This window comes from Neopelma chrysocephalum, unplaced genomic scaffold, assembly GCF_003984885.1.
Source record: "Neopelma chrysocephalum unplaced genomic scaffold, ASM398488v2 Primary Assembly neopelma1_98, whole genome shotgun sequence".
Lineage (NCBI taxonomy): Eukaryota > Metazoa > Chordata > Aves > Passeriformes > Pipridae > Neopelma > Neopelma chrysocephalum.
Genome location: NW_020897761.1, coordinates 2,574,216 through 2,593,541, shown reverse-complemented (window position 1 = coordinate 2,593,541; position 19,326 = coordinate 2,574,216). Strand labels below are relative to the sequence as shown.

The 19,326-nt window shown below is 51.8% G+C and overlaps 3 protein-coding genes across 3 annotated transcripts; 2 read left to right on the top strand and 1 right to left on the bottom strand.

Moving 5' to 3' along the window:
* Positions 1-214: 214 nt before the first annotated feature.
* LRRC52 (leucine rich repeat containing 52) lies at positions 215-5,356 on the top strand. The gene is made up of 2 exons (XM_027694549.1): positions 215-1,671; positions 3,994-5,356. The coding sequence occupies exons 1-2, from the start codon at positions 1,035-1,037 to the stop codon at positions 4,242-4,244; spliced, it is 888 nt and encodes a 295-aa protein (XP_027550350.1). The 5' UTR covers positions 215-1,034; the 3' UTR covers positions 4,245-5,356.
* A 111-nt stretch (positions 5,357-5,467) lies between these two features.
* Positions 5,468-11,182, top strand: MGST3 (microsomal glutathione S-transferase 3). Its single transcript, XM_027694552.1, has 6 exons — positions 5,468-5,558; positions 8,105-8,228; positions 9,121-9,194; positions 9,825-9,882; positions 10,550-10,622; positions 10,958-11,182. The coding sequence occupies exons 2-6, from the start codon at positions 8,112-8,114 to the stop codon at positions 11,083-11,085; spliced, it is 450 nt and encodes a 149-aa protein (XP_027550353.1). The 5' UTR covers positions 5,468-5,558; positions 8,105-8,111; the 3' UTR covers positions 11,086-11,182.
* Positions 11,183-11,387: 205 nt separating this feature from the next.
* ALDH9A1 (aldehyde dehydrogenase 9 family member A1) lies at positions 11,388-19,287 on the bottom strand. Its single transcript, XM_027694548.1, has 11 exons — positions 19,071-19,287; positions 18,224-18,369; positions 16,998-17,127; positions 16,570-16,704; positions 15,898-16,094; positions 14,956-15,096; positions 14,058-14,246; positions 13,488-13,575; positions 12,989-13,130; positions 12,355-12,467; positions 11,388-12,250 (listed from the first exon to the last, which is right to left on the bottom strand). The coding sequence occupies exons 1-11, from the start codon at positions 19,249-19,251 to the stop codon at positions 12,156-12,158; spliced, it is 1,557 nt and encodes a 518-aa protein (XP_027550349.1). The 5' UTR covers positions 19,252-19,287; the 3' UTR covers positions 11,388-12,155.
* Between the last annotated feature and the right edge of the window lie 39 nt (positions 19,288-19,326).

Genomic DNA, 19,326 nt, shown 5'->3' with positions numbered 1-19,326 from the left:
GCGGCTGCAGCGGACGGTCGTGGAGGATCACAGCGTGCTTGGGGTTGGGAGGGTCATTGAAGATCATCTCGTTCCAGCCCCCCTGCCATGGGCAGGGACACCTCCCACTAGACCGCGTTGCTCCAAGCCCCGTCCACTCTGGCCTTGGACACTTCCAGGGATGAGGCAGCCACAGCTTCTCTGGGCAACCTGCACCTCACCACCCTCACAGAGAATAATTTCTTCCTAATATCTAATCTTAGCCTCTCCTCTTTTAGTTTAAAACCATTCCCCCTTGCCCTATCACCATCTGCCTGTGTAAAAACTCCCTCTTTTCCATAAGCCCTGGATAAGGCTTAAGTAATAAGTACTGGAGGGCTGCAATGAGGTCTCCCCATAACCTTCCCCAAGCTGAACAGCCCCAGCTCTCTCATCCTGTCCCCTTCCTTTGCCAGAGTTGCTCCAGCCTTCTGGGCATCTTCATGGCCCCTCTGGACCCACTCCAACAGGTCCACATTTTCATTGTGCTGAGGATCCTGGAGCTGGACATAGTACCCCAGGTGGGACAAGAACCTCCTGGCTCCTGTAATAAGACGATGCCAATCCAGTGCAGCATTGCATGGGGCTCTGTCCTAATCAGTAACCAGTGAGCCCCTACTGCAGTGTGACACCATTTCTGACAAAATTTGCACTGTTCACTGCTCTCCTTACACAGTTTCAGCGCTCTTATCTCACACACAGCTTCCCACACCTCCACTCAGCTGGAAGCAGGTCAGCAAGGTCACAGCACTGTCCCTGAAACCAGGCAGCTTCTGCAAGCCACTGACATCACGGAGGTGTCACCTGGCAGAGACGCTCCAGCCACTGTTCCACACTTGCCGATGTAAAAACCGGGCTCAGTTTCCAGCTGGGCACTCTGCCAAGGGGTCAGATGAAACACGGACACAAAGTGCTTCCCAACAGCCTTGCAGCCGGACACCTCCTCGGCATGGCTGTGAGGGTAGCGCAGCTTTCATAGGGCGGCTTGCAGCCCCCAAAGGGCTGAGCGGCCTGGAATGTCTCAAACCATGTCTCCTTTGGGTAGACCGCGGCCCCTGAGCCTCATGTTTCTTTTGGGGATGGGGATGGCATCAGGGAGGATCAACTGCCCAAGGAGATGTAGCTGTCAGTACCTGGAAGTGAACTGCACTGGGCAGCAGTTCCAGGAGTTCCCCGCAGACATCCCTCTGGACACCAGGCAGCTGATTCTGGCGGCAAACAATGTCTCGTACCTGCCGGCAGTGGAATTGAGCTTCCTGGCTGATTTGGTGTACCTGGACTGCAGCAAGAACCTCTTGGGGGATGACCTGGATTTCACTTTCATTGGTGTGGCCAAGCTTGTTTATCTGGACCTCAGCTTCAACAACCTCACCCAGGTCACCTTCAGCACCTTCTCACACCTCCTCAGCCTGGTGGTGCTGAAAATCTCGGACAATCCCAACCTTGTGGCCATCGAGAAGGATGCTTTTGCCAACAACACCTGGCTGAGGCACCTGGATGTGAGCCGGACAGGCTTAACATTCCTGGACACCAGCACCATCCGGGACCTGCCCAACCTGAGGTTTCTGGGGCTCAGTGACAACCTGTGGCACTGCAACTGTTCCTTTTTGGACTTCATCACCTGGATGACAGAGAGCAACGTTCATTTTCCAGGTGAGGGCTGTGTGAGCAGAACCTCTCTCCTCCCTGCTCCCACAGATCTGTGTGGAACAGAAAGGGCCCTCTGTTATCTTCGCCCAAAGTTCAGTTTATGGGGCTGTGCCACTGCATGTCATCTGAGGGCTCCATCTTGTGCTGTTGCACAAACCAGGGGTGGGAGCAGTTGGGTTACACACCCTCCAGAGTTCATTAAATGCCCTCCACATATGGGGAATCACACTTGCTCGCATCCTCAGGGCAGTCAGGGAGGTGTAGTCTGTAGATGGGATATTCCTACTGCTCTAAAACACCTGGATCCAGCCTCAGGTGTCCCTGTCCCTGTGAGTCATCACATCCCATGGCTGCAGTGCCAAGGATGAGGATACCAACAGAGCTCCGGGAAAATATGCACTGGGAAAACTGCTGTTCTGAATTTGCTGCTTTATCTCCATCCCAAAATCAGCTATTTCCTATCATATTGAATGATTCTACAACTGGGCCATGGACGGGCTGAGGCAGGGTGATCACCAGCTGCCTTTCCCAGAAAAACGGTGGTCCCAAGGGCAAAGCTTTGTTCTGCAGCTGCAGCACATGAACTTGGTTTTTCTAAATAGGAAAGAAACACAACACAACATGAAGAAAAGAGGAAAGCTTCATGTTCAGTAATGCAGGACATGATGGTGAGAGAGAGCTGCAAGAGAGAAATTGTTTGAGAAAGTCTGTCCATTGAAAAAGAAAGGGCCACGAAAGAGTCCAAGGGGACAAATAGGAAGGGCAAATGGAAGCTGATGTTAGGAAAGAACCAAATTAAAGACATCTCTGTGTCTTTATTAGATGTAGTAAGCTCCCTATTTTGCACTAAAGTGGGGTTTTTTCCATGTACAGGTTACAAGCAGTTATGGAACAGTGTAATAAAGTACAGTTCTTCGCAGTGAGATTAGAGATAACCCACTGAACCCTGCAACAGGAGATTAAAGCTCATTGAAGCCAACTGGGGAGGGTAGGAGCAGGAAAGGCAGTGACAGCAAAGACTGGAAGGTATGAGTATAGATCCCTACCCTGTGCTCTGGAAAACAGGAAAGCCAAAGAAACCAAGGAAGCCAATGAGGCTGGTTCACTTCCCTGCTCTATTGAGCTTTGCTCTGTCCTGGTGAGATGCTGTGGGAGAGTCCACAGGAGGCTGTGTGCCTCCAGGAGGGCTGCTGGAAAGCATACACAGGATGGACACCCTGTATCACAAACACATGGGCAGGGAAAGGCAGCCCTAAACCGAGGGTTGTTCCAGGAGCTGATGGATCCAGTACAAAGGGACATGGGGACAGAGCCCTGGAATCTGCTGCAAGAAGATCCCCACCTTGGCCTTCAAAAAGCTACTGATGCTTCACGAACGCCTGTGCACCCATGTTTTGGGCTCAGCTGGATCTGTGCAGCCTGGGGGCTGGCACAAAGCTGCCCAAGTTTGGATGGATTTGGGTAAAAGAGAGATAAGAGCTCTCAAGTTTTACCCAGGACAATTAGTGAGATCAGTGTGAACAGCAGTGATGTCACTCGGCCATATACAATATAACGTCATGTGATATAAGTCTCCCGTGGCTCATTCCCCTCCACTCCTCCCTTTCCCTGAGGCTCTTCCATCCCGTGCACCACACAGTGCCCAGCCTATGTCCAGCACAATGTCTGGGGGGTTCCAAACCTGCAAAGGAAGGAGGGGGCCATGTCTGAGGGCACACCCAGCTTCCATAAGGCACCACACTCACCCTTCACTAACCTGAGAGGGAACAGCCAGCACCTGTTTTATCACTGCAGGTATTCAATATGACAGGGTATAGTTGTTATTTCAGTGGAACTGAATCATTGATGAGTTGCCTCTGCCTCTCTCACAGAGCAGGCAAGGCTGTGCCTAACTGCAAACCACCCTAGTTGTCAAATGAGCAGCAGCCTCATTATTCTGGCATAATTTAGGCTGTATCACTTGAGAATGTGTTTGAGAATGAGAAAACCAACACACACAAGTGCTCTCACATGAAGATTAAAGTGCTCAATCAGCAGAGATGAGCAGTGCAGGGACAGCAGTCTGTTGCAGTGGCATAATCCAGTGGGCAATATTTTCCTGTGGAGGCAACACCACAGAAATCATTCTGGCAACCCAGGAATTGTGGTTTGGCATGGGTTTGGCTGTTCAGATTTCACCCAAGCCACGGAGACAGAGGGGTGTGAAGTGTGTATACATTTTTCAGGCATCAAGCAAACTCCTCCACTATTTCTCCAGCAGGACTCCTGTTCACTAAAGCTTTAGACACAGGCTGCAGAGTCTTACTTCTATTTCTCCCTCTGCAGATGCTGACAACATCACCTGCTACACCCCAGAAGGCCTGCGAGCCCTGAGGATGCAGGCAGTGGAGGCACAGCTTCACTTCACCTGCCTGACCCAGCTACACAAGACAGACTATGTCTTTCTGTGCCTCGTTGGCTTCTGCATATTCCTTGCTGGCACCATCACAGCCTGGCTGGCCGGCATCTGTGCTGTTATCTACAAAATCCATGCTTCAAAGGGAGAGGAAGAGGAGGAAGAAGAAACAGCCACTTAGGACCAGCCCTTCTGAACTCCCATTGTGGGAACGAAAGGCAGGCCCTTCCTGCCTGATTTCCCGCATGATGTCCCACTCTAGATGCCTTTTTTTTTTTTTGGTAGTGGAATAAAACTGCAAGAGGAGGAAGTCTCTGTGCTTCACTTTCACTTGCTGTGCTACTACCTCCACTTTTCTTCTGCCACTGGGACTCAGGACATGAGCATAATGTTCATTTTGGAGGGAATAGTGAGAGGTGTGCACAGTGCCAGGCATTTCTACTCCTACTTTACCTTGAGACCACAGAAAAGTAGGGACACAGGCACTGGCTTGACTGAAACACGGGAAGGGCCCTGGCACTGTGCTGTAGTTAGGGATGTCACCAGTTTCTTCCTGGCCAGAAAGACCAGCAGAGCTTACTGGAAGCAGCCTAGAGAGCTTACCGGAGTCCCAGGGAATCCAAGAACTTTCTGCTGTGGAAAGGCAGAGAAGTTAAAACCAGGACTTTTAGGGGTCCAGAATCCCACTGGTTCCTACTTTCTTTCCCATTACACCAGTGACAGCAGAAGAACCCTCTGTCCCTCTGCAGCCGGACCCCCTGTACCTCCTCCGCTGAATTATGTGCATTTACAGCACTGGAAAGTCCAGCTCTGGCTTGGTGTCAAATAACCCTAAAATAGGATTTATTTTTTTTTTAAGTAAAAAATATTGCTTACACATTCTCCAAGTATTCTTGGAAATGGCTTGTGTGTCAATGTCAAAATGCCAGGATTGCATCTACAGACCAGGATAAAATGAGATGTAAGCAAGCTCCCTCTTATCACTAGCACTGGGAACTGCCAGGGGAAGTACCTGCTTACACAACCAAGCATGGCATCTCCACGCGTGAAACACTGGCTGCTCCATCCGGCACTAGCTGGGTCTGGTGAAATGAAAGGGAAAAGCAGGAGATTTCAGCAAGCACCGTACGAATTACCAAACTTAGAGCCATTAAACTGCAGACTCTCAGAACGAGAGCTGAGATCTGTCTAAGCTCTAATGGGTATGGCAAAAAGGGCGAGGAGCGGGCGGGGCAGCGCTGCGGGATAACGATGTCTGCGTGTGCTAGGGACACGCGCAGAGCTGCCGGGGGACACCGGCACGGCAAATCCCTCTGCAGAGCCACAGGGATCCCTATCCCGCTCTTCTCTCGCAGTGAGACTGATCGTGCCTGGCCGAGCCCCGGGCCCCGCCTGCGGGCGGTGCCGCGGGCAGCCCGGCCCCGCTCCCACTGCCGCCGCCGCTCCTGCTCAGTCCCCAGCTCCGTCCCCGGCTCCGTCCCGCAGCGCGCCCAGGGTGAGTGCGGGGCCGGGCACCCCGGCAGCGGGGTCGGGGGGACGGGGGGGATGCTCTCAGGGCTTGGTTATGCAGGTTATCCCGATGGACGGTGAGGAAAATGGAAGAAGCGCCGGGGACATCCTCCCACCCGAGGGAGGTTCCGGGGGAAGGTGGCTGCGGGACGAGCGGGGCGCGGGGGTCTGCCTGCCCACCCACACGGGCGGGTTAGGCTGAGCCTGGCCCCGCCTGGCTTGGGAGGGCTCAGCCTTGGGAGCGAACGGGGGGACGGGACGACAAGGGGTTCTCCTGGCTCGAGAGAAAGCCTGGAAAGCCTGGGATTAAAACGGGAAATCCTGTCAGAATCTGCGCGTGGGTCTGCTCGAGGAGCCTTAATGCGCTTTGCTGACTCACAGTAGCTGCAGTGTTATGGTAAACTTGGGAAGAACCCTTATTCTGCAGTAAAAGCACCTCTGGGAGCACTGCTGCTCCCGCTCTGTGCCCTGTCGTGCTCCAGAATCTCTTGTTCTTGTGGCTCCAGCCTGAAACATCGCTGCATGGAAAGTAGAAATCGAGTCCTGTGCCCGTGACGGTGCATGTCAGCAAAGCCCTTGCAGCTGGGGACAAAGGTTTCAGAAACGCTCCGGGCACCAGAATCCGGAAACGATCATGGGGGAGAGACAGAAAGTCCTGGGTGACTTTGGAGTGCTCTATATGGGTCCAAATCAATAGTGCAAAGGCTTGAGGTACACTTTTATACCACTAGTGTAGGAATAGCAACTTTATGACTCAACTGGCTTAATGCTTTGCTGAGCTCTTTGCTCCCGGAATAAACCCCCAGATTATAATCTAATGCTGGAAGATAAAATGCCTGGTTCTCCAACAACCTTGTAATTTGAAGGGGGAAATGTGACCATCAACTTGCTCTACTAGGTGGGAACATGTTCTATTTTCAGTGTGTCATCTATCAAGTGCTAACCTCAATTACAGGTGCATGCCGCTGACTTTTCTTTATTACTTTAGGCTTTTAATGTTCTTACTGATAATTTTTTTACCAAACTTCATGCGGACAAAGCCAGCTGTTGTCTTCACCTTGCTCCATCCATAATAATCTCTATGCAAACGAGAAATAAAGCTCTCTAGTCCCCGAAGATCCGTTGTGAGAGGCACTGACATTGCTGCAATAGGAAGGCTGTTTGCACTGGTTCTGTGAGGTGGCCTGTTTTCCCCCTCACTGACAGATTGTGCTGGGGGGAGAGAGCAGAAGACACCAAAATCTCACAATATCGTGCAGTCGCCGTCTGGAGACAGGCGCCAACTGGTGTTTGGTTTGGAGAGGGAATTATCTTGGTGCTGAAGGGAAGTCTCTTCTGTCTTCTGCTGAGCTGTGTCATGCAGCACCCTCTTGGGTCACCCAGAAAACCTCTGAGGTTTGGAATTGTGCGAGATGGTTGTGGGGAAGGGCCCTTGTGCTCTCTTGCACTGGGAGAGAGCCGGAGCGCTCCGTGTTGAGCAGGGCAGGCTGATGGCAGGACGGGGAGCGGGAAACAGGGAGAACATGCAATGCTGGGCAGCATGGCAGAGGCTGCAAGATGCTCCTCATGCTCTGATTCTGTCTCAGGCTGCCTGAGGAAGCACAGAACTGTTTAACAAAAGCCACAAAGGCCCTGGTATCTCCTGCCACAGAGGTGTTTGTGCAGATGTCGGTAACTGCCAGCAGCTGTTTTGTGACTGAGAGGGCTCCTGGGAACTGTGGGGCCGAGCATTGCTTGTCTGGCCAGTGCCTCTCTACCCAAAAGGTTCGGTTACTATTGCCATTGTGGTGCGGTTTATTAGTATTCACCTTAATGGTACAAAATAACCATTCATGTAGCCCAGCTGCTTTCAGCTCAGGGGGTTTCTGAGCTAGTTTGTATTTCTCTGTATCATAATGTCCAATTTACCTCTTGTTCCCAGAGCTTGCCCAGTTTCCTGTTGAGTTTATGAGGACTGCCTGCATTCACATTGTGCCTTAGCGAGGAGTTCCACAGGTCTGGTTCCCACTGCATGAGAAAACACCTGTCTTGGTTTGTTTCCAGTTTGTTCCCTGACTTCATTTGGTGGCCCCCAGCTCTGAGGTTGGAAGGTGGTCCCCTAGCTCATGAGCAATCAGTTTTTTCTCCCTGCCTCCAGAGTATCCCTGCAGCACAGCGCTGTGTGAGCTGATGGGACACAACCAGCACAGTCAGAGCTGATAGGACACACTGCTGGCTGTTGTCCTGCTCAAAGCCACAGGCTGGACTAGTGTCCACCAGACACCACCTGCCACCAATGCTTAGGTGATTTTAAGGCTTGCTTGACAGGAACTGTGCAGAAAGCTCTTGCTTTTGTGCTACTTAACGCCCAGCTGGCTCCAAGAGCTGAAAGTTCCCCCACTCACCATTTCTCTCTTCCTTCAGCCAGTCCCCGTGCTGGGAGGTCTTGGATCCATGCTCAGCAACTCTTCCACGCATGCATATCCATGCGCTGCACGCTGCCAATTCTCCAGTCACACCCCAAAATATTAATCTGCTCCCTCTCTCTGACAGCACCAGGATGGCTGTTCTCTCCAAGGAGTATGGCTACGTCATGCTGACTGGGGCTGCCAGCTTCGTCCTGGTCATGCACCTCGCCGTGAAGGTGGGCAAGGCCCGCAAGAAGTACAACGTGGATGTGAGTGCTCAGGCTGAGGGGATGGGGAGGTTGGAGCCTGTCTGCTGGGGGTGCTGCAGACAGGCTAGGTGATACCTTGCTTCTTTTGGGGTGACTTGCTGAAGTTTCCTGCCCCACCACACAGATGCAGAAGGGATGGAGCTGTCATGGCTCTCCAGACAGCACAACAGAGCTCAGGATGTGGGACATCAGGCACTTGGCACCAAGCTGAGACAGCTTGGCAACACTAGTGGGCAAGAAACCACATGGCTGCAAATATGGCTGAGGCAGCATTGGGGGGTAAAGGAGTCATAGTGGAACAAAGTGATAGGAGGGTTTCTCAAACTCAGGGGGAGCATGTGAGTCCTGTCACAGGAAGTGTTTCAAGGTGACCTTTCCTCAGCATCCACTGAGGAGCCTCTAAGCAGGCAGGGCTGTGGGTTGGGTGGGGTCAGCCAGTGCTATTGTGAGTCAGGGCGATTGCATGCAGAGCTGCTGTGCCACTTGGCTCGAGCGCAAACCCTCGAGCTCCTTTGCTCTTTCACCATGGAAATGGCAAGCGGGAGTGGGCACAAGGACAGCCCCGGGTGCCTGTTGGGGTGATCTCACTCCTACTACATCAAGTCAGGATTGTAGCAAATGTACCCAGTGCACGTGGTGCACAGAGGGCTGGATTCGAGGCTCGGGGAAGCCTCTGCAGCCAGGCAGCAGCTCCAGCGGTGAGGAAGGCAGTGACCTTCAACACAGCTTTTGTGGGCCATGGGGCAGGAGACAGGCTCTAACCTGCCACAGCAAGCACCCAGGCAGCCCTGGGGAGAGGTGCTGCAGGGCACACTCCCTGTGCTGGAGAACAGGCTCCCAAGCCCAGACTGTGCCTGCTCATGTTTTGCTGCTGGTATTATTTTTTTGGCAGTATCCAACCATGTACAGCACAGACCCTAAAAACGGGCATATCTTCAACTGCATCCAGCGCGCACACCAGAACACGTGAGTAACATGCATGAACACAGGCCTAGAGACACACAGGGCTCTGGGCAGGGCCCACAGCTACAGAGGTGCAGCTGCCATGTGCTCCAGTTTCAGGCTCAGCACTAGAGTACAACACACAGCCCTGTAATGCTTAGCAGAAAGGCTGTGCTGGCTCCTTCCCGTGCCTTAAACCGTGAGATGGGTTGTGAAGCAGCCTCCTCTTCCCCAGTTCCCAGCAACTTGCTTCCATGGGTGGATCTTAGGACACAAGGAATCTTGTTTCCAGAAGAGCCTGCCCGGGTCTCCCTGGGGAGAGGCCAAAGTCAACCCTGCTCCTGTGGAGAGGCTGCAACAGCACATCAGAGGGGTGCTGGAGACACAACTCCTGGGTAGCGTTTAGCTGTGGCTTAGGGCACAAAATTGAAAGAGTGGGTGGGTGGCCTTGGAGACGTGCACAGGCTGGGGAAAGTCCCTAAAAGCCTGTGCATGCTCAGATCCCTTCTTTCCTCAGTCACAGCATTGAGCACAGAGACTCACAACAGGCCCAAAGAGCCCTTGGGAGGGGATGTTCGCAGCTTCTGCCCTTCGGGAGTGTCCTCCTTGTAAGCAACTTGAGCACAAACACCATCTCCTCACTTTTATTTTCAGGTTGGAAGTTTACCCCGCCTTCCTGTTCTTTTTAGCCACCGGTGGACTCTACCACCCGGTAAGTGACACTGTGGTCAGGTCTGTGTGACAAAACTCTGCTCTTGCTGCCTGACTTGGGCAGGAGGCCCAGTTAGCCCCTTTACTGGCCACAGCACAGCAGTGCCCCCTCTAAAAATGTACTTGTGCAGGGGAATCACAGGTATTTAATAAACTCATTACTGCTGTTGCAGCTACTAGACCCCTTTCCTTTCCCTAAGGGTGCCTTGCTGGACAAAAGGGAAGCATTCACAGCCTCCAGTCCACAAGTGGGAAGGGTCCCTCCATCCCTCCCTGCCTGGTTCTTCCAAGCCCTGCCAAAGGAGGTCAAAAAAGCCTGGATTATTTTTAACTGAAAGATAGAGACAACTCAGGAGGAAGCAAGTGTGTGGGAGAGGCCAACACCTTTATCTTTGCCCCCAAAAGACAAACCAGGCCCTTCCTGAATACTCCTTTTTGGAGAGGGAAAGAAGCAGCATAGGCACATCTGGAAAATGGGAGCCAGCTATAGATTAAGAGCCAAAGTGGAAGTTTGCAACACCTCCTGACCTGGGGCAGCAGCTGCCTCCAAGATCCTGGCCCTTGGTCTGGCTCACCAACTGGACAGTGGTGAAACGAGATTTGGCACCTGCTGCCTGCACGACTTTGCTCAAGTCTCCAAAACTTTAACGCTTTTCCTTTCTCTCCAGCGGGTTGCCACAGGGCTTGGCATCACCTGGATCATCGGGAGAATGCTTTATGCCCATGGCTACTACACAGGAGGTAGGTCTTTACCCTGTAGCACACAGAGGGTGTGTGGAACCTTAAGTCTCCTACAGTGACCTTGGGGCTCTTTGCTCCAGCTTACACCAGGGAGGCAGCATAAAGCTTCCAGTGGGGTGTGGAGGAAAGGGTGCAGGTCCACAGGCTGCTAACACTGGGAAGAACACTCATCCAATAGGGATAGCTATGCTATGAGGGCAGGTACATGGCCTGGGCTGGTGCCTGCTGTTTTGCCTCGGGATTTATCTTTAGTTCCTGCTCCCCCTTCAGTTTCCAGGATGGGCTGGTCTCTCAGTGATGGGCTGCTGAACTGACAAAACCTGCCTTTTTTCCAGATCCCAAAAACCGAAGGAGAGGGGCCATTGGCTCAGTGGCACTCCTTGGGCTACTGGGCACAGGAGTGCATTCAGCCTGCCTGCACCTGGGCTGGATCTGCCAAGGGCAGGGCTGCCCAAGAAGCTAAAGGGAGTTTTGTTCTGTTTTCTTCTAAAACACTTCATTTCCTGTAGATTTTTTCTTGTCTCATTCAATAAAATGAAATTTTCAATTCTCTATTTTCACTCTAAAGTTTTAGAGTGTTTCCTTTAAGCTCTGCAGAATTCTAAAGTGACTCTGGTTTTGCAGGACTACAGAAATCTGCCTGTCAGGCACAGATGTTCTTTCTAGATTTTATGATTTTAGTGACTGAAAAGCCACCTTGGAACTTGTTTAACCCACACAGCAGCAGCCCCATTTCTGGACCCCTCAATTTATGTCACTCTGTGCTAAGATGTTCCAGATTAGTATTTATTTTGATTGTTAAAAAAAGACATAGGCAAACATTTAAAGTTCTTGCTTCATCATGTCTATAAAGAACAGTAAGTTTACAGGGAGGAAGTAAAATAGCTTTCATTATCCTATGCTGGAGCTTGCTACCACTCTTGTGTGGAGGTGATTCTCAGGGACATGCCTGTCCCAGGCAGCATCAGCCAACCCTTCCCACAGTATTTTGTCCCACTTGTAAGTAAGGTACAGATAGAAAAAACAAAACTTGTGGTTACAAGGGAACTAGAGGGAATAAACAGTCCTACCCTAAGGCTTTCATGTAGTCAGACAACAGACAGAGCCTATAGCTCCAGGATATCAATTTGTCCAAGAGCTTATATGTGCATAGAGTATTATCAACCTGTTAAGAAGCCAAAACTGAAGTTGACGGAGGGTGGAAGGCAATGGAAACCAAGGCACACAGCACAGGAAGCAGCCTGGGCCAGGCCTTGGTCACTGATAAGCCTCTGATAACATCACATAGCTGCAAGAGCTGCTGCCAAAAGCCATATTGGTGTCTTCTGTCCCAAGGTTCCCATTGTCCACCAGGCAGGACACAGCAAGCCCCCAGACTGAGCCCTGTGTGTACATTCCCCCTTGCAGGAGCAGGGTGGCTAAATGCTGCTCCAGCACTGCTCCCCCCAGGCACTGACAATTTGAGAGTACTTCATTGCTGGGTATGTGATCTACATCCCTGGCTGATGCTCCCCTGAGCAGGACCCAGAGCCCCTAAAACACCGATTCCACATCACCCATCTCCACACAGACAGTCTTCAGCTGCGAGTAGTACTCGATGGCTGCCCGTCCATTCTCCCTCCCAAATCCTGCAGGGAAGAGGCAGAAGTGAGAACACGGCTCCAGGCAGTGCCAGGTGCCACTCACAGCCCCTGTAACTGGTATGTACCAGGGAAGGTCAGACAGAGCTCACCTGATGACTTGTATCCTCCAAAAGGCAGCTCCACAGGGCTGGCATTGTAGTTGTTGATGAAGCACATCCCAGCCTTGAGAGCTGCCACTACCCTGTGAGCCTTCTGGATATCCCTTCAGGAAAAGAGCAGTTCAGCTGGATCCACTCCCATTCATCCCCCCCTTCCCTGACAGATGACATCCCATTAGAGAAAGGCCAGCTGGTCACAGTGGGGTTTGGAGCCTGACCTGCCCTATTCTGTCTTTCCCTGCTCCAAGGATGTAGCACCTATTCCCAAGGACACTAAAATTTGGTTTGATTTGCGAGGACAGGACAAGGGCACCAGCACTGTGGATTAGGGCAAGTGGCCAGGAGCAGCATAGCAGGCTCCTGGTGCATCCTGGAGATGCAGGAAGGCTGGCAGCACGCCAGCACAGGCTGGGAGGAGTCCAAAGGACAGCTGGGCCCACCCAGTACTTCAGGAAAAACTAAGAGATACATCATTTACAGATTTCCCTTTTGGCAATCTGTTGCTCCAGCTTTTCTGGAAGAAGATGCCCATACCAAGGCACTGCAAGAGCAGCATCAAGTTGCTGTAGTATTTCCCTTCTCCTCCCCTCCCTAGAACACTTCCTGCAACACTACCCAGTCATACCTGGTGAAGACACCACCTGCCAGGCCATATTTGGTGGCATTGGCCCTCTCCAAAACCTCCTCCTCCGTGTCAAATGGCAGGATGGACATGACGGGCCCAAAGATCTCTTCCTTCACACATGTCATGTCATCTTTGCAGTTCCCTGGAAGCATGGCAGAGGACATGTGCCTCAGGAGGAAGAGCTACCAGCACAGCCTGTGCATTCAACAACCCACACAGCCTTTGAGACAGTGCTCAGCACTGCACAGCCTCCCTGCAGAGGAGCAGGTCCCATCCTGCATTTCAAAAGCCACTAACTGCACAATTCCTGTCAGACCCTCTGACAGCAGAAGGATGCAGCTCTTGGGAGCCTCTCTTGGTGTTTAGTACACCCATGCAAGTGCCTGTCCACACTGGGGACACACACAGAGCCAGGTTATGCTGAACACAGCTTTCTCTAGAAGAAACTCAGTCACATCCACACGCAAGACCACAGTACCGTGAGCAGGAGGGATCATACCTAACACACAGGGTCGCATGTAGTAGCCATTCTTCAGCTTTGGATCATCTGGCACGTACAGGTCCCCGCCACACAGCACCTCAGCCCCCTGAGAAAGAGGCAAGAGGAAGGTAGGCAGGCATACCCAGGAGCACCCTGCCCAGTTGCTGCAGCTCTGCCTGGCCCTTATCACAACAGGCCCCACTAAAAAAGTTTGTCCCCATCTTTCTCATAAGCCCTTTTTATGAACTGAAACACTGCAATCAAGTGTCCCCAGAGCCTTCTCTTCTCCAGGCCAAATAACCCCAACTCTCAGCCTTCTGATAATTTTTGTGACCCTCCTCTGGACCTGACCACCCTGACTTTTCAAGTATCATGGAGAGTGGCTTGGCAACTACATCAGCCAATTCCCTCAGGACTCTAGGATGCATCCTCAGGTCCCACAGACTTGTGTATCTAGTGGCCCAAAACACCCATCAACAAAAAAAACAGCTTAACTAGGAAAGCATGGGGCTGGAAAGCAGCTGCCAACCTGTTTGTCTAACCAGAGAGAGAGCTTTCAGGGCAGTCAAGGCAGCATCACGACCTCACCTGCTCCTTGGCCTGCTTGATAAAGCCCTGGACACGATCCAGATGGGGCCGGTTGATGAGGGCTCCCATCCGTGTGTCTTCCAGAAGTGGGTCTCCAATTTTGATTTTCTGGGTGCGTTTCACCACCTCCTTTGTGAAGGTATCCAGGATCTTCCTCTCCACAAACACCCGCGTGCCGTTGCAGCACACCTGGGATACAGGACAGGTTGCTCAGAATAGGAAACACAGCACTCCACGGTCCTTCCCTGTTTGGATCCTGCTACAGAGATGCTCAGAAAAGCCCCTCCACAGCTGCTACAAGAGTTAACTTGTCCCTGGGAACAAGGAACACAAGATTATCCTGCAGCCCTGGGCTGCACTGAGCAGTCCTTGTTGGACATAGTGGTTCTGATGCCACCAGGTGGCAAAAACGCATCAGGTCACCAGCAGAGGAGACCTTGAGCTGACTTCTCAGTTCCCAGAAATGACCTCGCTGAGCAAATTTGCAAAGGGTTACACAAAACCTGCAGCACATGTGGATATCCCAAATTTAGGAAGGACAGACCCCCACAGTGTAGCAGCTCAGCACACCAGACTGGAACCTGCTGCCCCTCCAGAGGACACCGGCAGTACCAGACCAGAGCCCAGGACACAGGAGCAGCTGTGCTGAGCTGGGTACTGGATGCCAGGGAGGCTCCAGGTCTGGGAAGGACAGAGCATTGGCTAAGGCACGCTCTGCTGGTACACCCTGCCCTGGCTTCTGCAAGGGCATCCCTTCTAATCCCTTCTGGGAAATGTGTGTCAAGATAGGAGCTCTAGGGCATCCCTCCCCAGGAAAACCATGAGCTGGCTCCAGTGCCCAGTTGTGAAACCACCCTGCCTCTCTGGCAAGGGCCATTCCTGCACCACGGATACACACCTCGCCCTGTGTAAGGAAGTTGGCCATGAGGGCTCCATTCACAGCATTCTCCAGGGAACAGTCTGAAAAAATGATGAGGGGGGATTTGCCCCCCAGCTCCAGGGTGACTGGCTTGATCCCTTTAGCTGCCATCTCCATGATCTGAGGAAAACAAGGACAGAAGAAACAAGTGACCCACTGGCCAAGGAGAGGCTGGTGGAGAGAGGCAAGAGAGACCCAAAGGGGGAGGTCATGCAGGGCCCTTCACCAGAAGAGAAGCAGCATGAAGGGTAAGCTGGGTTTCTAGATGTGCTTAGTTCAGACTCAGGACAGCCTCAGAGAGTCTGGGTTTTGTTCTTTTAAAGATAAAACCAACAGAACCTGGGGAAGCATCTGCAGGAATTCTCGTGTTCAGCAAAAGCTGCCAGCAGCTGCAGCTGCACCTGTGTCACTGCAACCCACACGTGCACACACGTAGGGAGCATTCAAAGGACATTTCCCCTCTTTCAAAATCAGAATTTATTTCTAGATGTCCTTCCAGGGACTTTTAATTTTTGAATAATAAATTGAGGGTGACAAATTCACAGATATTAACCTCTTGCTTAAAAACAGTAGGTTGCATGCAGCTGAACTGAATTATTACTGCCAGAAACACTCACGCAGTTTCCCAGTGCTGCTGTTTTACATACCCTCCTCCCCACATCAACATCCACTTAGGCAGCTCAGAGACTTCACTGCAACCACAGGTAAACAAGTGAAAATGACCAAGAGGTTCCTCTGAAAGGATCAAATGCCCAAGACCAGCAGGCTGACCGGACCCCCAGCATGACTCTGTACGTGCCATCTCCTTGCTCAGTCCCAAAAATGCCAACTTGCACCCTTTTTTACAAGCCTCATTTGGAAAACCTCAAGGAAGTATTGACAACAGGCCCCCTGTGTCCTCGAGTGCAAAGGCGCCTTTACCTTCATGCCCGTTGGCACACTGCCAGTGAAGGAGATTTTGGCCACATCTGGGTGATGACAGAGGAACTGGCCTGTGGCTGCCCCACCCTGCACCACATTGAAGAGCCCCTTGGGCACCCCGGCCTCTGTGAAGATCTCTGCCAACCTCACCACAGAAACGGGGGTGAAGGGAGAAGGCTTGAAGACCATTGCATTGCCTAAGGGAAGCCAGAAAGAGGCAAAATAGAATTAACACCCCAAATGCTTTAGGTAAAACACAAAACAAATCCCCACCACACACAATGACTTTGTCTCAACAGATGCCAGAAGTTTCCCCCAAAAGAGGAGGAAACATTTTCAGCTGATCACTGCCAACTAGCAAAAGGGTGCACTTCCTGTTGGGAAGGGTTGGGGGAGATGGAACAGCTGGTCCTGCCCTGCAGACATTTCCAGAGAGCTTCCTCTTCTGGTACAGAGCCAAGCTATCAGCATTTTTTGTGATGCACTCCCACCCTCTTGACATCTGAGATGTTCCTGCTTTCATTTCCTTTCCCTTCCTGCCAGAGCAACAGCCTGAAGGTTCTGCTAATCCTTCAACACTTCAAGGTCATCCTAGACTTCATCCCCCAAATCACTCTTCCCCACAGGATGAGTTGGTTTGAAGAGATGCTTGTGTGGGCAGGTCCCCATTACCGCAAGCCAAGGCCGGGCCAGCCTTCCAGCAGGCAATCTGGAAAGGGTAATTCCAGGCTCCAATCCCAACACACACCCCGAGTGGTTCTCTTCGAGTATACCCAAAGCATCCCCCAGGAAGTTGGATGTGTTCACCTGCAAAGAAACAGCCAGAAGGTAGAAAAGAGCAAAGGCCCTTCCTCTCTTACCAGAGCTTTAGGGGTCAGACCTGGATTTGCCTGAGAACAGACACACAGTTTTACCCCAGCAAGCTCACAGAAGGTGTGCGAGTGCCCACAGCAGCATCAGGTAGAGATCTCTCAAAGATATTCAGAAAATGGAATGGTCCATCTCTTAGAGAAATCAGCAGCAAAGATGGCCTTGTGCCATCAGAGATATTAGGGAATGTGGGACAGAGAACAAAGAGCAAACTCCAGCAACATCCTCACCAGCCAGAGATCCTGCCAGCCCTGCGTAATACTCCAGGCACTGCCAGGATATGTCGATGTCCACTCTGGCTTCAAAGATGGACTTGCCATTGTTGATGGTTTCCATGGTGGCAATTTCTTCTCTCTGCTCCTGTAAGAGGCATAGGACAGAGACAGCACATTAGAGAAGCCCATAGTAGAACTCCACAAGGAGACAGCTGCTTCCCAAGCACGTGAGTCCCAAAGGAGACTCTGACATGGGAAACTGTCATCCCCAAAAGGGACATTCCCAAATGCTATACATCAGTTTCCCAGTGGTGACTGAGCACAGGGGAACATCAAAGAGAAAGGTGCTGGGGTTCACTGCTAGTCCAGTCTTGCTTAACATCCCTGTTTATCTAAGACATGGACAAACACGAACTTAGAAACCGGCTAGCAAACAACGATTAGAGTTCACAGAACTAAATTGGGAAGAAGAGCAAACAGCAAGATCAGGATGGAACCAGAGGATTTAGTGAAGGACAGGCAAAGCAACACAGCTAGGGACAGACCAGCTCCCAGGCAGAAACATTATCCTGCTGTCTGGCAGGAGCAGGAATTTGGCAGAAAGAAAACTGTTTTCTCATGACATATACACACTGCGGAAAGGAGGTCTGGGTTCTCACAGATCAGTGCCTTGATGAAGATTAACTTTGATGCTCAAGAACCTTATCTCACAAAGAAGTTTATAATAAAGTTCACTTAAGTGTATCCTCTCCTATATGTATTATCTGATAAAAGCCAGTATTCCTACTTTCTCTTACTGCCAACACACACTCCAGTCATGTGACAACAGCCTCCAACAAGCCAAAAGTTCAACAATGTGAGTTATGCAATTTTAGCTCTGAAATCTTGTGCAGTTAATCTCTGGAGTTGTTTAAAGAAGCACAAGCTCTGCAAGATGTGGACTGGATGGCTTCAGTTTTATATGTCTTCCAACAGAATTAAGCTGAGATGGCACACACTGGCCTTGAATCCAGTGATAAGACCAAAGCTGCACAAATGGGCGCTGATTTCAGTGATAAGAGCAAAGCCCTGCCCAAGGGAGCCTCCTGTCTCTTCTGGCCAAAGGTGGGTTTTAACTCCTGAGCTTCTCCTGGAGCTCTGGAAGTCCTGCTGGAAGGCCCCAACAGCCACAATAACCCACAAGGAAGCTCATAGACAGAACCACCCCTTCCCAAAAAATGCAGCTGTCTCCCACGACATACCCGGATAATTCTGGCAGCCTCCAGCATCACCCTGCATCGCTCCATGCCAGACATCTGACTCCATATTTTAAAGGCAGCCTTTGCACTCTGCACAGCCAGATCAACTTCCTTCTCACCAGAGCAGGGCAGCTTGCATAGCACACGACCTGGGCACGTTTTAAACAGGGAATAAATAAGATGGAAGTCTCAGAAAAGGAGCTCAGAACATGGTTTACCTTGCACCAAAACCCAAATAGTTCAGTCCAGCCACCCATACCAGGTACACAACTTCCCCCATGATTCCCACTGATTTGTAATTTGCTATAGAAGAAGTGCTGTAATTCAGCTGGTCTGAATTAAAAGAGTTGCCACCCTCCGCAGCCATGTTCTAGTTACTAATTATTAGCTCCAGCTGTTACAAAATTCCTCTGTTTCCCAGTGGCGTTTGTTACACTTCTACCACCATCTTCAGGACTCTGTTACACATTCCTCAGAGTCGTCAGACACTCTTGAAGTGATTCCGCTGAATCCTAGGCACTGATAACTAAAAATAAATAACTTTAGAGATATTTAAATTGTGGAGTTTTGCCAAGATCAAGCACCACTGAACTTTTTGCCTGACTGACAACGAGAGCTGGCTTCTGCTGTCAAAGACTGTCGATGGGGAAACGCCGGAGGCAGAAGGGCCACCAAAGCACGGTGGCACTGGAGCAGCAGGGCGTGCAAGACACCCGCACAGGCGGCACCCGGGCGAGCTGGGGGAAGCAGAGCGCACCCAGGCCTCGCAGAGAGGTACCGCGGAGGCTCTCCCGTGCACCGACCCCTCGAGGTCCGGGTTACCCCCACCCCAGCGGGCTGCGGGCGGTACCTGTGGCCGGCTCATACACCTCCTCCACCTGGCCGCCGTCGGCGGGCTGGACGCGGGCGCCCGCCCGGTAGTTGAGGGGCTGCTGGATGGTGACGGTGCCGGTGGCGCTGCTCATGGCGCGGCTGGGAGCGAGTGCGCAGAGCCGGGGGAGGAGGGTGGGCAGCCGGGTCTGTGCCAACATCGGTGGGATCCCGAGAGGCGCCGCGGCGAAAGGCACCACCTCCTCCACCGACGCTTTTCCCCTGCCAGGGCCGCG

Coding starts and splice junctions, on each gene's coding strand:
- LRRC52 (XM_027694549.1), top strand. CDS start 1,035: ATGTCTCAAACCATGTCTCCTTTGGGTAGACCGCGGCCCCTGAGCCTC. Junction 1,672..3,993: donor GAGCAACGTTCATTTTCCAG/GTGAGGGCTGTG, acceptor CTCCCTCTGCAG/ATGCTGACAACATCACCTGC.
- MGST3 (XM_027694552.1), top strand. CDS start 8,112: ATGGCTGTTCTCTCCAAGGAGTATGGCTACGTCATGCTGACTGGGGCT. Junction 9,195..9,824: donor CAGCGCGCACACCAGAACAC/GTGAGTAACATG, acceptor TTTTATTTTCAG/GTTGGAAGTTTACCCCGCCT. Junction 9,883..10,549: donor CCGGTGGACTCTACCACCCG/GTAAGTGACACT, acceptor CTTTCTCTCCAG/CGGGTTGCCACAGGGCTTGG.
- ALDH9A1 (XM_027694548.1), bottom strand. CDS start 19,251: ATGTTGGCACAGACCCGGCTGCCCACCCTCCTCCCCCGGCTCTGCGCA. Junction 16,705..16,997: donor GCTGGCAGGATCTCTGGCTG/GTGAGGATGTTG, acceptor GTTTCTTTGCAG/GTGAACACATCCAACTTCCT. Junction 15,097..15,897: donor GTGTGCCAACGGGCATGAAG/GTAAAGGCGCCT, acceptor TGTTTTCCTCAG/ATCATGGAGATGGCAGCTAA.